Source organism: Somniosus microcephalus, chromosome 4 (assembly GCF_052327205.1).
Source record: "Somniosus microcephalus isolate GS21.2 chromosome 4, FLI_Smic_1.0, whole genome shotgun sequence".
Classification (NCBI taxonomy): domain Eukaryota; kingdom Metazoa; phylum Chordata; class Chondrichthyes; order Squaliformes; family Somniosidae; genus Somniosus; species Somniosus microcephalus.
Genome location: NC_140990.1, coordinates 223,829,505 through 223,854,936, shown reverse-complemented (window position 1 = coordinate 223,854,936; position 25,432 = coordinate 223,829,505). Strand labels below are relative to the sequence as shown.

The 25,432-nt window shown below is 43.7% G+C and overlaps 1 protein-coding gene across 6 annotated transcripts in view; it reads left to right on the top strand.

Annotated features, from left to right (window-relative positions):
* myo1b (myosin IB) overlaps positions 1-25,432 on the top strand; it is a 397,467-nt gene that overhangs the window by 232,828 nt on the left and 139,207 nt on the right. For all 6 annotated transcript variants that reach the window (XM_085985844.1, XM_085985845.1, XM_085985847.1 and 3 more), the window contains one exon: positions 8,122-8,220. In XM_085985844.1, the coding sequence (XP_085841970.1) occupies positions 8,122-8,220 (99 nt within the window). The remainder of the gene's footprint in view (positions 1-8,121; positions 8,221-25,432) is intronic.

The following is a 25,432-nucleotide window of genomic DNA, read 5'->3' as shown; positions in this document are numbered from 1 at the left end:
AAGTAGAAAAGATCTGGTGCCCAACAACAAACAGAGCCATGGGATGGCTGACCAAAGCCAGATTAGGCTCCCCCCAACACATAATAATACACACGGGCACAAATGACCTAAAGACCCAACAGAAAGAAGTAGCAACATCGCTCAGAGCAATGATTAGGAAAGCAAGCAGTACATTTCCAAACACTAGAATCACTGTTTCCACAATATTGCCGAGAACAGACTTCAACAACAACACAATTCATGAGATAAATGCCAGCATAGCAAGAGACTGCGAATCAAACCACAACGTACACCTGGCCCAACACCCCACCCTCGATGAGGAATGTCTTTACGACCACGTCCACATCCAAAGGCAAAGAATATCGATCCTTGCTAAAGCCCTGAAGGACGTCGCTTTTAACCGGGTCCATACCCAGACTCCAAGAGGACCCCCCCCCGACCACCAGAGATCAGCGGGGTACATATCAGGAACACTACAAGGACCACCAACACACCAACCGAGACCAGAGAGGATCCCCATGCAAAACAACAATGTCAGACCTGCACCACTCCTGTCCCACAGGGGAATAGGACTGCTCCCAGCCAGACAGAGGGAGAGATGCACAGGACGTACGCAATACCTCAGACAGAAACAATCCATTAAGAGACAATAAGCAGATGTGCAGCAGCATCTACTTCCGCCTTATGGATCAAGGACTAATTAATAGAAAGAACTGTAACCAAATTGTATTAACTTTTGTAGACAACTGATGTGATCTTTTTTTTCCCACACTTAGACACGACAAACACGTACCACTCTTTAACCTATCATAGTAAAAGATCAAACTTAACATGAAATCCTTATATATTTCGACCTGGAATATCCAAGGTCTACGCTCTTCACTGCGAGAAGTGAAAAGTAGGACCCCAGAGTTCATAGATGAAACTAAAGACCTAGATATTATCATTTTACAGGAAACTTGGTATAAAGGAAAAGGACACACTGGCTGTCCCCAAGGGTACACTGAGCTGGTGGTGCCCTCCAATAAATTACCAAGTGTAACCCAAGGCAGAGACTCCGGAGGCATACTGATCTGGTTTAAAACAGAACTTAAGAATTACATCAAATTTATAAAAAAGGGCGAAAACCATATGTGGCTCAAACTTGAGAGGGAGATTATCTCAAACACCCAAGATGTTTACATTTGCGCACTTTATATCCCTCCAATCGATTCCCCGTACTTTAAAGAGGACACCTTCTCCAACATGGAGGGGGAAATTATCCAATACCAGGCCCAGGGGAACGTGTTGATCTGTGGGGACCTCAATTCAAGAACGGGCGAAGAACCAGACTTCACCAATAATCAGGGAAACAATTATGTTTTCGGGAATAACCACTTTGACATCCCTTCCCTTCCATACAGGCATAACTGCGACAAGCAGTCAAATACCAACGGAAAACAGCTACTACAGCTCTGTCGAAACCTGGGTCTGTACATTGTCAATGGTAGGTTCATAGGAGACCTCCTAGGAAGATCGACCTATTGCTCACCTCTTGGCTGCAGCACAGTAGACTATATGATTACAGACTTAGACCCATCCTCTTTCAGAGCATTCACAGTCAAACCACAAACAACACTGTCAGATCACAGTCAAATTACTATGTTCCTCAAAAAGACAGAAACAAACAACATAGAAACACAACCCAGTAAACTGTACAACACCAAAAAATCGTACAGATGGGCCAAAAACGACACGGAAAAATACCAGAAAACAATTAGCAATGCATCAACTCAAGCTCTCTTAGACACCTTTCTGGATAACATATACACTCACAATAAAGAAGGCGTAAACCGGGCAGTTAGTAAACTAAACAATATTTTTGATAATTTGGCAACAAATGCAAACTTGAAAGCTCGCAAGAACAAACCCAAAACAAAAAACTATGAAAAATGGTTTGACCGAGATTGCCATAACATGAGGAAAAAACTTAGAAAAATATCAAACCAAAAACACAGACATCCAGAAAACGAGGAACTACGCCTTACTTATTGTCAGACACTAACACAATACAGAAACACACTCAGAACCAAAAAAGAGCAATATATTAAGAATACACTCAGCTCCATGGAGGAATCCATTGATTCCAATTGTTTCTGGGAAAACTTGAAAACACTACACAAAAAACAACACGACGATTTGGCCATTCAAAATGGGGACACATGGGTAAACCACTTTGAAAAATTATACCAGAAAAAAACACTAAGACCAGAGCAACACCAAATATGCAAAAAACTGGAAAAGCTAGAAATGGCCATAAAAGATAACCAAAACCCGCTGGACGCCATAATAACAGAAAAAGAACTTCTTGAAAAACTCAAGGACCTGCGACCAGGAAAAGCCTGCGGGACAGATGGCATACTAAACGAGATGATTAAACACACAGACAACAAAATGAAACTGGCTATCCTAAAACTCTTCAACTTGGTTCTGAGTGTCGGTTATTTCCCTGATATCTGGAACAAAGGACTCATTACGCCCATATACAAAAGTGGGGACAAAATCGACCCAAACAACTATCGAGGCATCTGTGTAAACAGTAACCTGGGGAAGGTATTCTGTAGCATCATAAACAAAAGACTTATAAACTTCCTTGAGGAGCACAATGTCTTGAGTAAAAGCCAAATTGGATTCCTGCCAAACTATAGAACATCCGATCATATCTTCACCCTACAGACCCTAATTGACAAACACGTTCACAATAACAAAAGCAAAATCTACGCATGCTTTGTAGATTTCCAGAAGGCTTTCGACTCCATCTGGCATGACGGTTTATTCCTGAAACTTATCGAAAGTGGGGTAGGAGGGAAAACATATGATGTAATTAAATCAATGTATACAAACAACAAATGTGCAGTTAAAATTGGAGACAAACAAACAAAATACTTCCCACAGGGGCGGGGGGTGACGCAGGGCTCGCCAATCTCACCGACACTCTTTAATATTTACATAAATGGATTGGCAAAACTACTTGAACAATCTACAGCACCCGGCCTCACCCTATATGAATCCAAGGTTAAATTCCTCCTCTATGCAGACGACCTGGTTCTGCTGTCACCTACTAAAGAGGGGCTACAGCAAAACCTGGACCTGCTGGAGTCGTACTGCCAGACTTGGGCCCTGACAATAAATCCCCAAAAAACCAAAGTCCTTGTGTTCCAGCAAAGATCCAAACATCAGGGACCCAAAATAAATTTCACAGTAGGAACAACCAAAATTGAACAAACCACTAACTACACATACTTGGGCTTAAAAATCAGTTCTACGGGAAACTTCAAACTGGCTGTGAATGAACTGAAAGAGAAAGCAAGAAGGGCTTTCTATGCCATCAAAAAATCAATCCAAATAGAAATCCCAATTAGCATTTGGCTCAAAATTTTCAAATCAGTAATTGAACCAATTGCACTCTATGGCAGTGAGGTATGGGGACCGCTAACTCAACAAGAATTTGCAAAATGGGACAAACACCCAATTGAGATCCTACATGCAGAATTCTGTAAAAGTATCCTCCGGACTCAAAGGAAAACAGTAAACAATGCATGCAGGGCGGAACTAGGCCAATATCCATTAATAATCACTATCCAAAAAAGAGCCACCAAATTTTGGAATCACCTACAAATGAGCAATCCCCAATGCTATCACTACGACGCCCTGAAATGCCAAGAGCTGACCATAAAGAAGAATACCCTCAGTCAATTAGTCCTGGGACTCAGTGAAGTAACTACTAACAATACTAACAATAACCAGCCCCAGGACAGTGACAGGGTAACACAAAGAATTCGACCCAACACAATCGTCGCTAAGCAAAAGGAAAAATATCTGACATATTGGGCAGAAACAACAAAAACCCAAAGCAAACTCAATTGCTACTTGGCCCTAAACAGACAATACAACATAGCTGATTACCTGACCATGGTAAAGGATAACAAACTGAGAAGAACCTTGACAAGGTACAGACTTAGCGAACATAGCCTAGCGATCGAAAAAGGCAGACACAGGCAGACCAGGCTGCCAAGAGAGGACAGGATATGCTCTCACTGCAGTCAGGGAGTGGTGGAGACAGAGATGCACTTCCTCACAGCTTGTGGAAAATATCAGGGCATCAGGGAGAATTTCTACCAAAAATTCTCACAAATATGCCCTGATTTCAGAAATCTGAATGACAACCAAAAACTCCCATTCCTACTGGGAGAGGAGAGAAGCTGTATAACACTGGCGGCGCACTATGTTACAGCTTGCCATGAACAGAGGGACAACCAGTAAACTAAGAAAAAAATATATATAAACAATGCGAATGTATATTTATACACTCAGGGATATACCTGTTTATACACTGTATGAATAGAACTGCGTTTATGTGCTAAACCATAAATGTATTTTGATGCTTTGGCAACATAAGATGTAACTTATCATGCCAATAAAGCGATTTAAATTGTAAAATTGTAAATTAATGCCAGTAATTCTTCTGTTACCCTCTTGGGGGTAATGAGCAGACTGCAATTTGCATTTTGATCAGTTGTTTTATTATTAAACAGAATGGTTGAAAACATGCAATGTGCGGTGTTACACTCGCCAGTTTAATGTAATAGAAGAAAGAAGTTAGACACATTCATGTAATTAGTCGGAATGAAAGGATGACATGAAAATGTGCTGACAACACATGTCGTGCACGGTTAACATTTCATGAAGTCTATTGTGTAACATCTTGTTTCACCTCCAGTGTTCAATAGGCAGTTTAATGGCCTTAAATAATGGAGCATTATATAATGAGAGAGATGCATGTTGTTTCTGCCCTGCCTGAAGGTTTTTTCTAAGTTAAATATAAATCTTTGCCTGGATTGCCGTTTTAGCTGCACTCCAAGTTTGATCCTTTCCTTTGCTGGTTTGTAAATCATGTAATTTGGGGTCTAAAAGCTATATCTGAAAATAGGAAACCTTAAATATACTGTTACAGTACTATTTGATGTTTCTTTCTTTCAAAATGCTTGTGGTTTTAATAATGTGAATGTACAGTTTGCTCTTCATAAAAACCTTACGTTGCACATTTTGATCTGCCACACATACTAATACCATATTATGACTTTTTGAGTCATTGCAGGATTTTTGTTGTGTGCAGTAAATATATCTTAGACTGAGTGAAAGGCTGTTCATAATGTATGCCTCTTGCTCTTGATTGTTTATAGTGCCCAGCATTCATTTTTACAACTGTACGTGTTGGTTAATGGCCATGCTTTTAATTTAGAGGGAGAACATTGGCATAGATGCCAATTCATTCCTACTTCATTTGCATTGTATGATCAATGGGATTGGTTGGATATGAGGAATGTTTTGCTTCTGGCCAGGATGTTCCAATTAAGAGCCTTCAGCTGTATGTACCAAATGAATCGGAGACGTGAATATATACTAACACAGTACCTCCTACTGAAAACAGCTTTTCAATTAAAGGAGCAGTGTGTACCTCAGGCTGAACTTGTGCACAGTAGAATAATTAATAATGTAATACAGATTCAAACTATGCACATTCACAAAAATAAAACAAACTCAGTACTATTTAGGAGGAAACAAAAGAGAATAGAGGGACAGTCATGCTTCTCAGTCAGAAGCAATGTTTATTTTTTTAATTTTGAGTGGGATGAGCTGTAGCTATATGCTCCTGCCCCTTTAATAACTTTCATACCTTCTGTAGTGGTGAATTGTACAGGGACAAATTCAATAACCTCCCTATTTGGGACTGCCATGGTACCCGACCTCTCAAGAGTGTGCAAGCTGCAGCACCTTCCCATTTTTCTTTGCCCTGGCTTCTCCAGGCTGTGCACAAACTGTGCTGAGATGACTGACTGGTACTCCAATGCCACGTTGAAGTGGCTGGAAGGGAGGGCGGGACAAAGGGAGGGGTACAAGTGAGAGCAGTAAGGGACAGTACCGCTCTGACACTTCTCTTTCTGTGGGGACAGATTTGTTTGCCACCCCCTCTCCTGCAGCCATTGTGACTGAAATGAGGAACTTTGGTGGTATGCGTGATTGGATGTTATCATGTGTTGTTACTCTTAACAAGCTATAAAATCTACTTTTGTTTTCCTATATTTGCTGCTGGGGTGAGGAAAGACTGAAGGAAGGAAACAAAATGAGGTCCAAGATACGGCTTCTGTAAAATTCTGCAGTACACTGCCCTGTGGCTGTTTCCTCCTTTAATTAAAAAAATATACTGTTTCTGCTTACATATAAACAGACAATGCTGGACATACTCAGGAGGTCAGGCAGCATCTGTGCAGAGAGAAACAGTTAACGTTCCAGGTCTGTGACCCTTTGTCAGAACTGCAAAAAGTTAGAGATGTAACAGATTTTAAGCAAGTGTAGGGGCAGGGAAAGGGGGGAGGGGAGCAAAGAACAAAAGGAAAGGTCTGTGATAGGGTGGAAGGCAGGAGAGATTAAATGACAAAAGAGATGATGGTGCGAGAGAGATGGTGTGGTAATGGGACAAGTAAAGAAACAAAAGATGGGTCTAGAGGAGCTGTAAATGGCAACAGCAGAATCATTACCAGCACCTGCTGTCCGAAGAAATGGGAGTGGAGCGGTGGTTATGATCTGAAATTGTTGAACTCGATGTTGAGTCCGGAAGGCTGTAAAGTGCCTAATCAGTTTTGCTTAATTTAATTCATGTGTGACCATCACTCCATTTATTTTTCATGCTTTCCAATCATCCATTTTGCTTACAACATTTCACTTTTGAGTGATTTTCTTCATGACTTCTCAATTAATTTGTTTCCTGGTCTGGAGTTGCTTTATTTGCACGTGTGGGATTTTTTTTAGCATGCGTTTTAGCCTCAGACTTGCTGTCTCCAGACACCTTAGGGGTTGTCCATAAAGTGCACACACTATGGGGAGGAGTTTTAGAAAAGCATGTGGGAGGGGGTGAAGGGGGGATTTAAGGTGAAGTGGATGCATGCTTTTCTTCATTAAAAAATATCCGACAAATAATATCACATCAAGCCTGTGGAAGAAAGGAGATGGATGGGGGGCAGTGAATAGGAAAGGCTCAGGGAGATCAGAACAACAAGGTAGAGAGGCAAGAGGAAGAGAGAAACCAAAGGCACAATGCTGGGCAGAAGAGTTTGGCACAACAAACCAAATGATCAGAGTTCACAACAACACACCATTAGAAGGGAAGGACTCTTCTCATTATCTCCCCCCCCCCGCCATTGTTTTTCACTCTGAGTAACCAGACCAAATTTAATCACTGCTCCTTGATTCCACTGCTCTGCTTCAGACCCAGTATTAGTTCTCCATCCCATTCTTGCTTCATTTCATCTGCACTGGGCTCTGGTTCGAGACCAATTCCTGCTGCATCAGGTGCTCAAAGTCATAGCCCTCATTGTTGACGAGTCAGCAGGTTCGCTCCAATTGCACTCCATCAGCCTTCACATGATATATTATTGGAATCAGGGTTTGGGGATGGGGTTAGCAGATATCCGTGCTAGGCACCTATCTTGTCGTCTTCAGTATTGCAGGGAAATTGGCTCACTGAGGCTGCCTCCATGTGAGGTTGAGAGAGACAGGAATAGGTGGACTGCAAAAAGAGTTAGCCAGGATTCAGGGTGAAAAGCACTAAGGTGTTATGTTCCTTAAAATTGAACTTAACATTTTTTTGTGATGGGTACAATTGGCAATGAGTGGAGTGAGGGTCAAAAAAAATAATCATTTTCAGCATTCATTCTTTATGGACCCTAATATGTTTCTGTTTTAGAAAGATTGTATTAGCAAATGATTCCCTTCACTCACTTCATCCTGATGGTCATCTGGAACACATATGCATGTACTTTATGTTCACAGTAGGTTATGAATGCCTAATATCATACCAAAATAATATTTGTTTTAATTCTCGGTGTCTCATGACAACTTTTTTAAAATACTGAGGAAAGCATTAGACGTTCCCATGACTGATCCACATCAGTGGAGACCTGTTACTCGCGGCATTTCATAAACAGGTTATTTATGGCATTTAAGATAAATGATCCAAATGTATTTGAAACATATCGCACTACTTTAATAATTTGTTTCAAAAACTCTTCCTCCCTTTAAAAGATCTCCTGGAGAAATCACGTGTTGTCAAGCAGCCCAGAGGTGAACGGAATTTCCATATCTTTTATCAGCTGTTGTCCGGTGGCTCCGATGATTTGCTGAGTAAGTGCAACTTTTGAAAGTGGATGGGTCATGAGTTGTAATATCTGTGTACTAAAGACTTCTGCAGTGTGTACATGTACCTCAAGGGACTACCCAGAAGCTTTGTTCCATTGACGACAACAACAGCAGCAGCTTGCATTTATATAGCGCCTTTAACATAGTAACAATGTCCCAAGGTGCTTCACAGGAGTATTATCAGACAGAATTTGTCACTGAGCCACATAGAGATATTAAGACAGGTGACCAAAAGCTTGGTTTATGAGGTACGTTTTAAGGAGCGACTTAAAGGAGGAGAGAGATGTAGGGAGGGGTGTAGGAAGGGAATTCCAGAACTTAGAGCACAGGCAGCTGAAGGCACGGCCACCAATGGTGGAGTGCTGAAAATTGGAGATGTGCAAGAGGCCAGAATTGGAGGAGGACAGTGATCTCGGAGGGTTGTAGGGCTGGAGGAGGTTACAGAGATGAGGAGGGGTAAGGCCATGGAAGGATTTGAACACAAGAATGAGAATTTTAAAATCGAGACATTGACACACCGGGAGCCAATGTAGGTCAGCGAACACGGGGGTGATGGGTGAACGGGACTTGGTGCAAGTTAGGACACAGGTAGCAGAGTAGTTCATTATGTAGTTCAGATAATTAGATACATTTTATTTCCAAGCCTTTGGAACCATTTTTGTTGACAGGTGAGCAATGCAAAGGATATTGGAGCAAAGTCAGATTATAGGGGCAGGATTTTCATTCAGGAGTCGAGTTGGAGGCGGGACTACAGCTTTCGGGGTTGTAGTCCCGCCTCCATCGAGATGCAGCCAATCCACGCGATTTTAACTTGTTTGACCTTGTTGAGCCCACCCAGCGGGCTCAGCAGGCCAATTAAGGGCCACCCGGCAACAGGTGACGTCACAGACTGAAATTTCATCTGTCGAGGTTTTGACAGATGAAATATCAGCATTTCATAGCTGTTTGAAGCTGTCAAACACTGACAGTCTTACTTCTAACATGAGTCCTTCTCTACAGACTCCATTAGAAATCTCTCCTGCACAGAAAGCTGCAGGCTGTCACTTTTGACAGTTCGCAGCCATTCTGCTTTCTATGCCGGTGAGATGAGGGACTCCCGAGACCTAAAGGAGGGAAGGCTGAAAAGGTAAGAAAAGGTATGTAAAACTTATTTAATCACTTTAAACACACCAAACACACTTACCTTTGCACTCATGCACACATCACTCACCTGAACACTGATATCTCAACCCTTCCAAGTCCTTCAACCCGACGGCCCGCCTCCTCTAACTTGGCGTCGTTTGGAGCCATCTGGAATCCCACACTTCAACCTTAAAAATAGGGATTAGGCTAAAAACTGCCGTTAACTACCTGTTAACAGGCAGTTAATTGGCACTAATCCCTTCCCGCCTCGGGTAGGCGGGTCCCAGTGCGGGACGGGTACCTGCCTCCTTTGAAACTGGCATGGAGGCGGGTTTGGGTGTGCGATGGGGTCGGGACCCCTGATTTCGGGATTTCAATCCTGACTCCACGGCCCAATGAAAATCCTGCCCTATGTGTCTATTGGCTTGTTAAGAGAGAGGATGCTCTTCATGATCGAATAATTACAGGCCAGTCAGCCTAATCTTGGTAGGCAAATTATTGTAAAAAAAAATTCTGAGGGACAGTATTAATTGCCATTTAGAAAGGCACGGATTAATCAAGGACAGTCAGCATGGATTTGTTAAGGGAACGTCATGTCTGACTAACTTGATTGAATTTTTTGAGGAGGTAACAAAGGAGCACGTTTGATGTAGTCTACATGGATATTAGCAAGGCTTTTGACAAGGTCCTACATGGCAGACTGGTCAGAAAAGTAAAAGCCCATAGGATCCAAGGGAAAGTGTCAAGTTGGATCCAAAATTGGCTCAGTGGCATGAAGCAAAGGGTAAAAGTCGACGGGTGTTTTTGCGACTGCAAGGCTGTTTCCAGTGCGGTTCCGCAGGGTTGTTTACTAGGTCCCTTGCTTTTTGTGGTATGTATCAATGATTTAGACTTCAATGTACGGGCTATTATTAAGAAGTTTGCAGATGATACACAAAATGGCCTTGTGGTTTATACTGAAGAAGGAAGCTGTAGACTGCAGGAAGATATCAGCGGACTGGTCAGGTGGCAGAAAAGTGGAAAATCGAATTCAACTCCGAGAAGTGTGAGATAATGCATTTGGGGAGGGCTAACAAGGCAAGGGAATACACAATAAATGGTAGGATACTGAGTAGTGTAGAGGAATAGATGGACCTTGGAGTGCATGTCCACAGATCCCTGAAGGTAGCAGGACAGGTAGGTATGGTGGTTAAGAAGGCATATGGGATACTTTCCTTTATTAGCTGAGCATTGAATATAAGAGCAGGGGGGTTGTGCTTGAACTGTATAAAACACTAGTTGGGCCACAGCTAGAGTACTGTGTACAGTTCTGGTCACCACATTACAGGAGAGATGGGACTGCACTAGAGAGGGTACAGAGGAGATTTACGTGGATGTTGCCAGGACTGGAGAATTTTAGCTTTGAGGAAAGATTGGATAGGCTGGGGTTGATTTCTTTGGAATAGAGGAGACTGAGGGGGGACTTGATTGAGGTCATAGAGTCATAGAGTTATACAGCACAGAAAGAGGCCCATCGCGTCCGCGCCGGCCATCAAGCCCTGTCTAATCTAATCCCATTTCCCAGCATTTGGTCCGTAGCCTTGTATGCTATGGCATTTCAAGTGCTCATCCAAATGCTTCTTGAATGTTGTGAGGGTTCCTGCCTCCACAACCCTTTCAGGCAGTGAGTTCCAGATTCCAACCACCCTCTGGGTGAAAAAGTTTTTCCTCAAATCCCCTCTAAACCTCCTGCCCCTTACCTTGAATCTATGCCCCCTTGTTATTGACCCCTCTACTAAGGGGAAAAGTTCCTTTCTATCTACCCTATCTATGCCCCTCATAATTTTGTACACCTCAATCAGGTCCCCCCTCAGCCTTCTCTGCTCCAAGGAAAACAACCCCAGCCTGTCCAGCCTTTCTTCATAGCTGAAGCGCTCCAGCTCAGGTAACATCCTGGTAAATCTCCTCTGCACCCTCTCCAAGGCAATCACATCCTTCCTATAGTGTGGCGACCAGAACTGCACACAGTACTCCAACTGTGGCCTTACCAGCGTTTTGTACAGCTCCATCATAACCTCCCTGCTCTTATATTCTATGCCTCGGCTAATGAAGGCAAGTATCCCATATGCCTTTTTAACCACCTTATCCACCTGTTCTGCTGTCTTCAGGGATCTATGTACATGCACACCAAGGTCCCTCTGATCCTCTCTTTCCTAGGGTCTTACCATTCATTGTATATTTCCTTGCCTTGTTAGTCCCTCCAAAATGCATCACCTCACACTTTTCAGGGTTAAATTCCATTTGCCACTGTTCCGCCCGTCTGACCAACCCATCTATATCGTCCTGGAGCCTTAGGCTTCCCTCCTCGCTATTTACCACCCCACCAATTTTCGTGTCATCTGCGAACTTACTGATCATACCTTTTTACATTCACATCCAAATCATTAATGTAGACCACAAACAGCAAGGGATCCAGCACCGATCCCTGTGGTACACCACTGAACACAGGCTTCCAGTCACAAAAACAACCTTCGACCATAATATGATCGAGCTCTCAGTCGAGATGGAGAGTGAGGAAATTGAATCAGAGACTAAGGTCCAGAACTTAAATAAAGGGAATTACGAGGGTATGAGACGGGAATTGGGTAAGATTGATTGGGTGGTGTTTCTGGGGGGATTGACAGTGGATAGACAATGGCAAGCATTCAAAGATAGAATGGAAGAATTCCAGAACATGTTTATACCGGTTTGGCATAAAAATAAACCTAAAAAGGTGACTCAACCGTGGATAACGAGGGAAATTAGGGACAGCATAAAATCAAAAAAAAGGGCATATCAACTGGCAAAAAAAAGCACCAGACCGGAAGATTGGGGGCAGTACAGGATACAGCAAAAGAGGACAAAGGGATTAATCAGGAAGGGGAAAATAGAATACGAAAGTAAACTTGCAGCAAACATAAAGACAGACTGCAAAAGCTTTTATCGGTATATCAGGAGGAAAAGACTGGTAAAATCCCAAGTCGGTCCCTTGCAGTCTGATTCGGGAGAATATATAATGGAGAATAAGGAAATGGCAGACCAATTAAACTCATACTTTGGTTCTGTATTCACAAAGGAGGACACAAATAACCTCCCAGGAATATCGGCAAACATAGGGACTAATGAGAGGGAGGAGCTGACAGAAATTAGTATCTCTAGGGATATGGTGTTGGGTAAGTTGAGGGGACTGAAGGCCGACAAATCCCCAGGGCCTGATAAACTACATCCTAGGGTACTTAAGGAGGTTGCCCTGGAGATAGCAGATGCTCTAAGGATCATCTTCCGGAACTCCATTGACTCGGGAACAGTACCCGTGGATTGGAGGGTAGCTAATGTTACCCCAATATTTAAAAAGGGGGGTAGAGAGAAAGCAGGGAATTATAGACCAGTAAGCCTTACATCGGTTGTGGGCAAAATGCTAGAGTCCATTATTAAGGATAAAATAGCGGAGCACTTGACAAATGGGGAAAGGATCGGACAGAGTCAACATGGATTTACAAAGGGTAAATCGTGTTTGACTAATCTGCTGGAATTTTTTGAGGAGGTAACTGGTAGAATAGATGGGGGAGAGCCAGTGGATGTGGTGTACCTTGACTTCCAGAAAGCCTTCGATAAGGTTCCACACAAAAGATTATCATGCAAAATTAAGGCTCATGGGATTGGGGGCAAAGTATTAACGTGGATAGAGAACTGGCTGGCGGATAGAAAACAGAGAGTTGGAATAAACGGCTCGTTTTCGGAGTGGCAGGCAGTGACCAGCGGGGTGCCGCAAGGATCTGTCCTGGGACCCCAGCTGTTCACAATATATATAAATGATCTGGATCAGGGAATTGGATGCAATATTTCCAAATTCGCTGACGACACTAAACTAGGAGGAGGGGTGGGCTCTGATGAGGATGTCAGGAGGCTACAGTGTGATTTGGACAGGTTGGGGGAATGGGCGGATACGTGGCAGATGCACTATAATGTGGATAAATGCGAGGTTATCCACTTTGGGGGTAAAAACAGGAGGGTAGATTATTATCTAAATGGCAATAGATTGGGAGATGGGGAAGTGCAGAGGGACCTAGGTGTTCTTGTGCACCAGTCACTGAAGGAGAGCATGCAGGTGCAACAGGCGATTAAGAAGGCAAATGGTATGTTGGCCTTCATATCAAGGGGGTTCGAGTATAGGAATAGGGATACCTTACTACAGCTGTACAAGGTGCTGGTGAGACCGCATCTGGAGTATTGTGTACAGTTTTGGTCGCCCCATCTGCGGAAGGATGTTCTTGCCATGGAAAGAGTGCAACGGCGATTCACCAGGCTGATACCTGGAATGGCGGGAATGACCTACGAAGAGAGATTAAATAGTTTGGGCTTGTACTCACTGGAGTTTAGAAGATTGAGAGGGGATCTCATCGAAACATATAAAATTATGGCAGGCCTGGACAGGCTGAATTCAGAGAGAATGTTTCCAATGGCCGGGGAGCACAGAACCAGGGGCCACAGTCTAAAAATAGCGGGCAAATCATTTAAAACAGAGATGAGGAAGAATTTCTTCACTCAAAGAGTGGTGAGCCTGTGGAATTCCCTGCCACAGAGGGCTGTGAAGGCTAATTCAATAAATATTTTCAAGAGAGAATTGGATATATTTCTGAAGGCTAAGGGGATTAAGGGTTACGGAGAAAAGGCGGGGACGGGGTACTGAACTGGTAAGATCAGCTATGATCTCAGACGAAGATCAGCCATGATCTCATTGAATGGCGGAGCAGGCTCGAAGGGCCGAATGGCCTACTCCTGTTCCTATCTCTATGTATCTATGTACCCTCTGCCTTCTGCCACTAAGCCAGTTTTGGATCCAATGTGCCAAGGCACCCTGGATCCCATGGGCTCTTACCTTCCTGACCAGTCTCCTATGCGGGACTTTATCGAAAGCCTTACTGAAATCCATGTAAACCACATCCACTGCACTACCCTCATCCACACACCTAGTCACCCCCTCGAAAAATTCAATCAAATTTGTCAGGCATGATCTTCCCTTGACAAAGCCATGCTGGCTATCCCTAATTAATCCTTGCTTCTCCAAGTGGAGACTAATTCTGTCCCTCAGAATTTTTTCACTGGCCTGTAATTCCCTGGTTTATCCCTACTACCCTTCTTGAATAATGGTACTACGTTAGCTGTTCTCCAGTCCTCTGGCACATCCCCTGTGGCCAGAGAGGTTCTGAAAATTTGTGTCAGAGCCCCTGCAATCTCCTCCTTTGCCTCACATAGCAGCCTGGGATACATCTTGTCCGGGCCTGAGGATTTATCCACTTTTAAGCCTGCTAAAACCGCTAATACCTCCTCCCTCTCGATGCTAATATGTTCAAGTATATCACAGTCCCCCTGCCTGATTTCTATGTCCACATTGTCCTTCTCCATAGTGAACACAGATGCAAAAAATTCATTGAAAACCCCACCTACATCATCTGGCTCTACACACAGATTGCCACTTTGGTCCCTAATGGGCCCTACTCTTTCCCTAGTTATCCTCTTGCCCTTAATATACTTATAAAACACTTTAGGATTTTCCTTTATTTTGTTTGCCAGTGTTATTTCATGGCCCCTCCTTGCTCTCCTAATTTCTTTTTTAAGTATCCCCCTGCACTTTTTATACTCCTCTAGGGCTTCCTCTGTCTTTAGTCCTTTGTATTTGCCAAAAGCCCCCCTTTTTTTCCTAATCCATTCTCGTATATCCATTGACATCCAAGGTTCCCTGGGCTTCTTGGTCACACCCTTGACCTTTACGGGAACATGTTGCCATTGTACTCTCTCAATTACCTTTCTGAAAGACTTCCATTGCTCTGATGTGGATTTTCCTTCAAGTAGCTGATCCCAGTCCACATTGGCCAGATCCTGTCTTATCATATTAAAATCAGCCTTCCCCCAATTTAGAACCCTTATTTCCGGTCCATCCTTGTCCTTTTCCATGACTACCTTAAATCTCACCGAATTATGGTCACTGTCACCAAAGTGCTCACCTACTAACACTTCTACCACTTGCCTGGCCACATTCCCTAGAATTAGGTCCAGTACCGCCCCCTCTCTTGTAGGACTTTGTACATGCTGGCTCAAAAAGCTTTCCTGGATGCATTTTAAGAATTCTGCACCCTCTAAGCCTTTCACACTCTGACTATCCCAGTTAATATTGGGGAAGTTGAAATCCCCCACTATTATTACCCTATTATTTGCACACTTCTCTGATATTTGCCTACATATCTGTTCCTCTATCTCCCCCTGACTGTTTGGGGGCCTATAGTATACTCCCAGCAAAGTGCTTGCCCCCTTTTTGTTTTTAAGTTCAACCCATATGGCCTCATTAGAGGAACCTGTTAATATATCATCCCTCCTTACAACAGTAATTGACTCCTTAATTAATATTGCGACAGCCCCTCCTCTTTTACCCCCCCCCCCCCCCGTCTCGCCTGAAGATTCTATACCCCGGAATATTGAGCTGCCAGTCTTGCCCCTCCCTCAACCATGTCTCCGTGATAGCAACAATATCATACTCCCTGTGTTCATCAACAACTTCAGTTCATCCACCTTATTCGCAAGACTCCTTGTATTAAAATAAATGCCATTCAGCCTTGCCCTACTCTCTTGTGCCGTTACATATTTGCTCTGCCTTCCAAGCTGACTTGTTTTTTCCTCTATATTTGGCTGTACATCACCCTCTATTATAGCTCCACTCTGTATCCCATCCCCCTGCCAAGTTAGTTTAAACCCCCCCCCCCCAACAGTGCTAGCAAACCTCCCTGCAAGGATATTTGTCCCGTTCTGGTTCAGGTGCAACCCGTCCGACTTGTACAAGTCCCACCTGCCCCAGAAATAGGCCCAGTGATCCAGGAGACTAAAGCCCTCCCTCCTGCACCAACTCTTTAGCCACGTATTCATCTGCTCTATCCTCCTATTATTTTACTGACTAGCACGTGGCACCAGGAGTAATCCAGAGATTACAACCTTTTGAGGTCCTGCTCTTTAATCTGCTACCTAGCTCCCTAAATTCTTGCTGCAGGACCTCATCCCTCTTCCTACCCATGTCGTTGCTCCCAATGTGAACCACGACCTCTGACTGTTCACCCTCCCCCTTCAGAATGCCCTGCAGCCATTCAGTGACATCCTTGACCCTGGCACCAGGGAGGCAACAAACCATCCTGGAATCACGTCTACGGCCACAGAAACGCCTATCTGTTCCACTTGTGATAGAATCCCCTACTACTATTGCTCTCCCACTCTTTTTCCTCCCTTCCTGAGCAGCAGAAGCACCCCTGGTGCCAGGAAGTTGGCTGCTGCTGCCTTCCCCTGGTAAGCCATCCCCCTCAACAGTATCCAAATCGGTATACCTGTTTGAGAGGGGGATGGCCACAGGGCTCCCCTGCTCTACCTGCCTGCTTCTACTGCTCCGCCTGATGGTCACCCATTTCCCTTCTGCCTGTGCAGCCCTTACCTGCGGTGTGACCAACTCAGTAAACGTGTTTTCCACGACCCTCTCAGCATCGTGAATGCTCCAAAACCCATCCATGTATAAAATTATGAGGGTCCTGGTTAGAGTGGATAGGAAGGACCTATTTCCTTTAGCAGAGAGGTCAATAGCCAGGGAGCATAGATTTAAAGTAATTGGTAGAAGCATTAGAGGGGAGTTCAAACATAGAAACATAGAAGATAGGAGCAGGAGTAGGCCATTCGGCCCCTCGAGCCTGTTCCGCCATTAAATGAGATCATGGCTGATCATCCAAATTCAGTACCCTGTCCCTGCTTTCTCCCCATATCCCTTGATCCCTTTAGCCTTAAGAAATATATCCAACTCCTTCTTGAATATATTTAATAAGTTGGCCTCAACTTCCTTCTGTGGTAGAGAATTCCACAAGTTCACCACTCTGGGTGAAGAAATTCCTCCTCATCTCTGTCCTAAATGGCTTACCCCTTATCCTTAGACTGTCACCCCTGGTTCTGGATTCCCCCGCCATCAGGAACATCCTGCATCTAGTCTGTTTAGTCCTGTTAGAATTTTATAAGTTTCAATGAGATTCTCTCTCATTCTTCTAAACTCTAGTGAATATAAGCCTAATCGACCCAATCTCTCTCCATATGTCATTCCTGCCATCCCAGGTATCAGACTGGTGAATCTTCGCTGCAATCCCTCCACAGCAAGAACATCCTTCCTCAGATAAGACGAACAAAACTGCACACAATACTCAAGGTGTGGTCTCACCAAGGCCCTATACAACTGCAGCAAGACATCCTTGCTCCTGTACTCGAATCCTCTCGCTATGAATGCCAACATACCATTTGCCTTCTTAACCGCCTGCTGCACCTGCATGCTTACCTTCAGCGACTGGTGCACAAGGACACCCAGATCTCGTTGCACTTCCCCTTCTCCCAATCTATTGCTGTTCAGATAATAATCTACCTTCCTGTTTTTGCCACCAAAGTGGATAACCTCGCATTTATCCACATTATACTGCATCTGCCATGCATCTACCCAATCACCCAACCTGTCCAAATCATACTGGAGTTTCTCTGCATCCTCCTCACAGCACACACGCCCACCCAGCTTTGTTTCGCCTGCAAACTTGGAGATATTACACCTAGTTCCCTCGTCTAGTTCATTAATATATATTGTGAATAGCTGGGGTCCTAGCACCAATCCCTGCGGTACCCACTAGTCACTGCCTGCCACTCGGAAAAAGACCCGTTTATTCCAACTCTTTGCTTCCTGTCTGGCAACCAGTTCTCTATCCAAGTCAGTACCTTACCCCCAATCCCATGTGCTTTAACTTTGCACGCTAATCTCTTATGCGGGACCTTATCGAAAGCCTTCTGAAAGTCCAAATACACCAGATCCACTGGTTCTCCCTTATCTATTCTACCAGTTACATCCACAAAAAATTCCTGTAGATTAGTCAAGCATGATTAACCTTTTGTAAATCCATGTTGACTTTGTCCGATTCTGTCACTGTTTTCCAAGCACTCTGCTGTTACATCTTTTATAATGGACTCTAGCATTTTCCCCACTACCGATGTCAGGCTTCCCAGTGTATAATTCCCCGTTTTCTCTCTACCACCTTTTTTGAATAGTGGGGTAACATTAGCTACCCTCCAATCCATGGGAACTATTCCAGAGTCTATAGAATTTTGGAAGATGACCAGCAATGCATCTACTATTTCTAGGACCACTTCCTTAAGTACCCTAGGATGTAGATTATCAGGCCCTGGGGATTTATCGGCCTTCAATGCCGTCAATTTCCCTACAAATACTGATTTCATTCAATTCCTCCCTCACATTAGACCCTATGTTCCCCGACATCTCTGGAAGGTTATTTGTGTCCTCCTTTGTGAAACCAAACCAAAGTATGTATTTAATTGGTCGGCCATTTCTTTGTTCCCCATTATAAATTCCCCCGATTCTGACTGCAAGGGACCTACGCTTGACTTCACCAATCTTTTTCTCTTGACATATCTATAGAAGCTTTTGCAGTCAATTTCTATGTTCCCTGCAAGCTTACTCTCATACTCTATTTTCCCCCTCTTAATTAATCCCTTTGTCCTCCTTTGCTGAATCCTAAACTGCTCCCAATCCCCAGGTTTGCTGCTTTTTCTGGCCAATTTATATGTCCTCTCCTTGGATCGTATGCTATCCCTAATTTCCCTTGTTAGCCACGGTTGAGTCACCTTTTTTGTTTTATTTTTAAGCCAAACAGGGTTGAACAATTTCAGTAGTTCATCCATGCGATCTTTAAATGTTTGCCATTGCCTATCCACCGTCAACCCTTTAAATAATGTTCCCCAATCCATCCTAGCCAACTCGCGCCTCATACCATCATAGTTTCCTTTATTTAAATTCAGGTCCCTAGTCTCTGAGTCAACTACTTCACTCTCCATCTTAATGAAGAATTCTATCATATTATGATTGCTCTTCCCCAAGGGGCCTTGCACAACAACATTGCTAATTAATCCTTTCTCATTACATAATACCCAGTCTAAGATGGCCTGATCTCTCGTTGGTTCCTCGACATATTGGTCCAGGAAACCATCTCGTATACACTCTAGGAATTCCTCCTCCACAGTATTGTTACTAATTTGGTTAGCCCAATCTATCTGTAGATTAAAGTCACCCATGATGACTGCTGTGCCCTTATTGCACACGTCTCTAATTTCCCGTTTAATGCCATCACCAACCTCAGCATTACTGTTTGGGGGTCTGTATACAACTCCCACTAACGTTTTCTGCCCCATGGTATTTCTCCGCTCTACCCATACAGATTCCACATCATCAGAGCTAATATCCTTCCTTACTATTTTGTTAATCTCTTTAACCAGCAGTGCTACCCCACCTCCTTTTCCTTTTTGCCTGTCCTTCCTGAATATTGAATACCCCTGGATGTTGAATTCCCAGCCTTGGTCACCCTGGAGCCATGTCTCCGTAATTCCAATTACATCATATCCGTTTACATCTATTTGCGCAGCTAATTCATCCACCTTATTACGAATGCTCCTCGCATTAAGACACAAAGCCTTCAGTCTTGTTTTTTTAACACTCTTAATCCTTTTAGAATTATTATTTACTGTAGCCCTGTTTGATTTACACCCTTGATTTCTCTGCCTTCCACTTTTGCTTTTCTCCTTCCTGTCTTTTGTTTCTATCCTTGCTTCCCTTTCCTCTGTCTCCCTGCACATGTTCCCAACCCCCTGCCATTTTATTTTAGACCCTCCCCAACAGCACTAGCAAACACTCCCCCTAGGACATCGGTCCCAGTCCCGCCCAGGTGCAAACCTTCCAGTTTGTACTGGTTCCACCTCCCCTAGAACCAGTTCCAATGCCCCAGGAATTTGAATCCCTTCCCCTTGCACCATTCCTCTAGCCACGTATTCATCTGAAATATCCTTCTATTTGTACTCTGACTAGCACGTGGCACTGGTAGCAATCCTGAGATAACTACCTTTTGAGGTCCTATTTTTAAATTTACCTCCTAACTCCCTATATTCAGCTTTTAGGACCTCATCCCATTTTTTACCTATATTGTTGGTACCTGTATGCACCACGACAACTGGTTGTTTACCCTCCCGCTCAGAATACCCTGCAGCTGCCCCGAGACATCCTTGACCCTTGCACCAGGGAGGCAACATACCATCCTGGAGTCTCATTTGCGGCCGCAGAAATGCCTATCTATTCCCATTACAATAGAATCCCCTATCACTATAGCTCTCCCACTCTTTTTCCTCCTGTCCTGTGCAGCAGAACCACCCATGGTGCCAGGAAGTTGGCTGCTGCTGCCTTCCCCCGATAAGCCATCTCCCTCAACAATATCCAAAGTGGTATGTCTGTTTGAGAGGGGGATGGCCACAGGGGACCCCTGCACTACCTGCCTGCGCCTACTACTCTGCCTAGTGGTCTCCCATTCCCTTCCTGCCTGTGCAGCCTTTACCTGCGGTGTGACCAACTCCCTAAACGTGCTATCCACGATGTCCTCAGCATCGCGACTGCTTCAGTATGTATCCATTCGCAGCTCCAGTGCCACAATGCGGTCTGTCAGTAGCTGTAGCTGGATACACGTCCCGCACACATGGTCATCAGGGACACAGGAAGTGTCCCTGATTTCCCACATAGCACAGGAGGAGCATGCCACAGGGCCAAGCTGTCCTGCCATGACTTACCCTTTAATTAAATTAAATCAAATCAATACCACTAATTACACAACAATTAAATGATATACTCAAGGGCCCTTGGTTACTAGCACTCCCCGATACACAACAGAGACCGTAGAAACTATAACCACAAAAATTAAGACCTTCTAAATTTTATAAACAATTAACCTTATCTGTCAAACTATATAGAAGTATAAATACTCACCTGGCCGTACTCACCCAATCAGCTGCTTCCTCTTGCCCACGTCACTTTTTTGAGGAGAACTTTTTTCACCCAGAGGTTGGTCGGGGTCTGGAACTCACTGCCTGAAAGGGTGGTTGAGGCAGAAACCCTCATCACATTTAAAAAGTACTTGGATATGCACTTGAAGTGCTGAAACCTACAAGGCTACGGACCAAGAGCTGGAAAATGGGATTAGGTTAGATAGCTTTTTTTCAGCCGGCACAGACATGATGGGCAGAATGGCCTCCTGTGCTGTAAATTTCTATGAGTCTATAATTCTATCTTCAAACGTTTTCCCCCCATTTTTTCTTCTCCAAGTCTCTCCTGAAGGCACTGACGCATTCTACGGCATATTTCACACCCAGTTATCTGGTACCTTATCCAAGTGGTTGTTATTCATGTGTGAGCCTTGATGATGAGTGTTGGCAGGCTGTACAAAAAGACCGAGAGCATGGAAATGAATTTAACATTCAGGGATTTTGAGAGTTCAGAAAGGGCAGAGTAGTTAGAAAAGAAAGTAGTGTAGCCAAATATGTCAGGGAAAACTGAGAAATAAATTATTTAAATTACTCCTGTGGGAGGGAGTAAGCTACATAATAAACTACTCTGGTTAGACCTTTCTAATGCAAAAGAAATCCAAGCTACTACTTAGAGGGATTGTATAGATCACCCGGTGAACACAAGAAAGAGGACAGTTTGCTCTATGAAGAGATAATGAGGGTATGTGAAAACAGGACAGCTATTTTAATGAGGGACTTAAATCAACTGAATAGAAACTGGTAAAACCCTAGCAGTTTTGCATCAGAGTTGGTAAATGTAATGCATGATTGCTCAATCTCTCGGTGCGTAAAGGAAGCTACGAGAGGCAGCACTCCTCTTGACTTGGTAGGGATGATTTTCAAGTAGCACCCCAAACTGGCAGGTAGTCGGAGGAATGGCTGCTCCGCCTGCCTGTTGGTGCCAGTGTGATGCCTGAGTCACCTTGAGGCAAAATTTTGATATAAAGATAGAAGCCCCAGAAAAGCTGAAAAGGGCTAAATGGTATTTATCCCAGGGTGCAGAGTGAGACTAGGGAGATTTGTGAGGCATTGGTGATCTTTGTGAGGAAGTCAGTGACGCTGGGGAGATACCAATAGACTGGAAACTGACTAATATGATGGCTATATTTGGAGAGGATGGCAAAATAGACATAGACATCTACAGATCCATTAATCTTAGTTAAATCCTATGGACATAGGCCAGTTGGGTCGAATGGCCTGTTTCTGTGCTGTAAATACTAAGTAATACTATGTAATCGATTATCAGAGTAAATTTGAGGATTATCTGTACAACAACACCCCAGTTAACTGCAGTCAGCATGGACTCAGAGGGGGAAAATCCTGCCTGACCAACCTTCTTGATTTCTTTGACACCCAAGTGAATGGTAGAAAACATACATTGTGTACTTAGACTTCCTAAAAACAAGTTCCACACAAAAGGCTGCTCGTTGAGCTCAAAGCTGTGGAGATTCAGGGTAAAACTTCAGAAAGGATAAGAAATTGCCTGAAGGATAGAAAACAACAGATACTAGTTAGAAGAGGGAAGTAGTGGGTGGATTCCCCAGGGCTCAGTGCTGCGATCGCTACGGTTTCTAATTTACATCAATGACTTGGACTCAAAAACTTAATGCAACTGATGCCACAAACTAGGAGAGACAGTCAAATTGAAATGTCAGAAACAGTGTTTGTGTGCGGGTAGAAGAATGCCAGGTGCTATTTAATGCAGACAAATGCAAACTACTGCACATAGCAAGTAAAAATGGGCAACACGTGTATTTCAGTTTATTGGAAGATCATGGAGACGCTGACCCTGATTTTCTGTCCATTTGAAATGGGTGGAGAATTGTGATCGGTGCCCCAGTAATTTTCTGATAAACCATTGTGTGCAAAGCCCCACTGTGTGCGGGGTCTCAGAAAACACCTCTAAATAGAAGATCAAGGATTGGTATTTCCTTTTTTTATGGCCTAATCTGCTTGCACTGCCACTTTTAATGCTCATCTGTAACACCAATGTCTCTCTGCTGCTCTACGCCATTTAAAATCACACAATTTAAGGTCTATTTCCTTCCCTATTCTTAATTCCAAAATCTATTACTTCATATCTATCTGCATTGAACTGCATCTACCACCCATCTTGCTAGCCTATCTATGTCTTCCTGTAGTTCTTGAACCTGGGACCTCATTAGCCTGGATGGCTCATCTCCACACTACAGTGAATTTACCAACTAAGCTATGAGGAGCTATCTCTTTACTTTAGCATATTCTCTCCATAATGAAGAAGCCAAGATCTTGAACCTGCATTTGGGGGTAATGAGAGTTGTAACCCTTTTGCCATTGTGCATTGTACCACATTTGAGTACCAATAAGCTTTATTTCTTGATTGTTTCTTTGAGGGCAATCCCATCATATGGGATTGGTGGGCATATTCCAACATAGGCCTGTTGCTGTCACTAGTTGACATTTAGAATCATAGATTCATAGAATGGTTACAGCACAGAAGGAGGCCATTAGGCCCGTTGAGCCTGTGCTGGCTCTCTGCAAGAGCACTTCAGCTAGTACCTGTACCACACAGTAACCAGCATGTTTAAATGATAGTATATGAGCTGTGCTGTGCAGTAGTTCAATCTCAGTTTAGGCTGACTTCAAACTGCATTGTCCATGTTGTGTGGCATAACTATTGATGCCAATCTATTTGTTACGATGCCTAATGGTACCATTAAAATCTCTGTGTAACAACCACAACAACTTGCATTTATACAGTGTCTTTAACACAGAAAACAGTACAAGGAGCTTTAGAGAAAAGAATGGGAGAGAAGAACCTAAAAACATTCTTCACAGGAGTGCTCCATGAGCAAGAATATTCAGTGTCCCCTCATTGGTAGTATCAGAGTTCTGTGTCAGCAGCCTGTGACTTGGTGGTCCTAAACCTGGACCAACATGCACAATACCAGCCACGTCCGTCAGGCCAACTGCTGGGCAGTGACTTGTATTTCATCCTGTGGGCATTAGTGATAAATTCAAAGCCCAGAAATGTACTAATTAACTGCAGTGAGACTAAAACTAACTGCATTTAATGACAACTTAGTGGTTACAACTTAAGGCCAATTTTAAGATGTTCCAACTGGTGTAAATGAGGTGGTAATGGCCTAAAAATAGCACTCCTGCCACTACCATCTTAGATGGGGCCCTGAAAGAGGCAACTAGAGCCTGTTTCAGGTGGAAGATCCCTTGTAATATGTAAATCAGCATCCCATGACGTACATAGGACTCCAACTACAATTTTGAGGTAAAATAGGCAGAGCATATGCCATCGATGCTCCGCCCATTTGTGCCAGGCGTTGAGTGGCTAACCAGCTCCTTAAAGGGATCACTGGAAGCCATTCAGAAAACATCCTAGGATTTTTTTAAAATAGGACTAGGAGGACAGGAATGCTTCTCTTGGGTCCACAAAAAACCTCTGGCCTGCTGCCTCCCAAAAGTGAGAGATCTCCCCTGATCCCCTGGGATCGTGCCGGCTCTGACTGTCATCTGGCTCAGCGTGGTCACTGGCAGAAGCAGAAGAAGTAACGCCCAACTGAAAACCTGTTGTCCTTTGCAGCAACAAAGCAAATCAAGGTCTGAATGTCAGTGATTTAAACAGAGGAACAGATTTAGAGGATCCTGAACCTTTTATAATATGGGGCTGATTTGACATCAGAACAGATACAGCCATTAACCAAGGATTGTATATTGATTCAGCTTCCTTGCATGCTTCGTTTCAAGTAACTCGTCTAGGTCATATTCCCTGGTCCATCATCAGCACTCGATGGTTAAACACAAAGATTCATGAGATTGTGTGGGGGTTGGAAAGCACAAGAATATTAACATTGATCTTAATTCTTATCATATCCTGCCCCAAGTTTCTCACTGATTTATCCTCAATCCTTTTCTCCCTTAGCCTCTGTACACAGTGACTCCTCATCCTCGGTAATATCAATATTCATCTCCGCTGTCGTCGCCCTCCTCTGAATTCACTGACCACCTTGCCTCCCTAAATGTCTCCTTCCGTATAAATTCTCCCGCCCACTACTTACGGTAACCGCCTGGATCTTGCCATTTCCCGTGCCCACCCTACTCCCATAGTTAC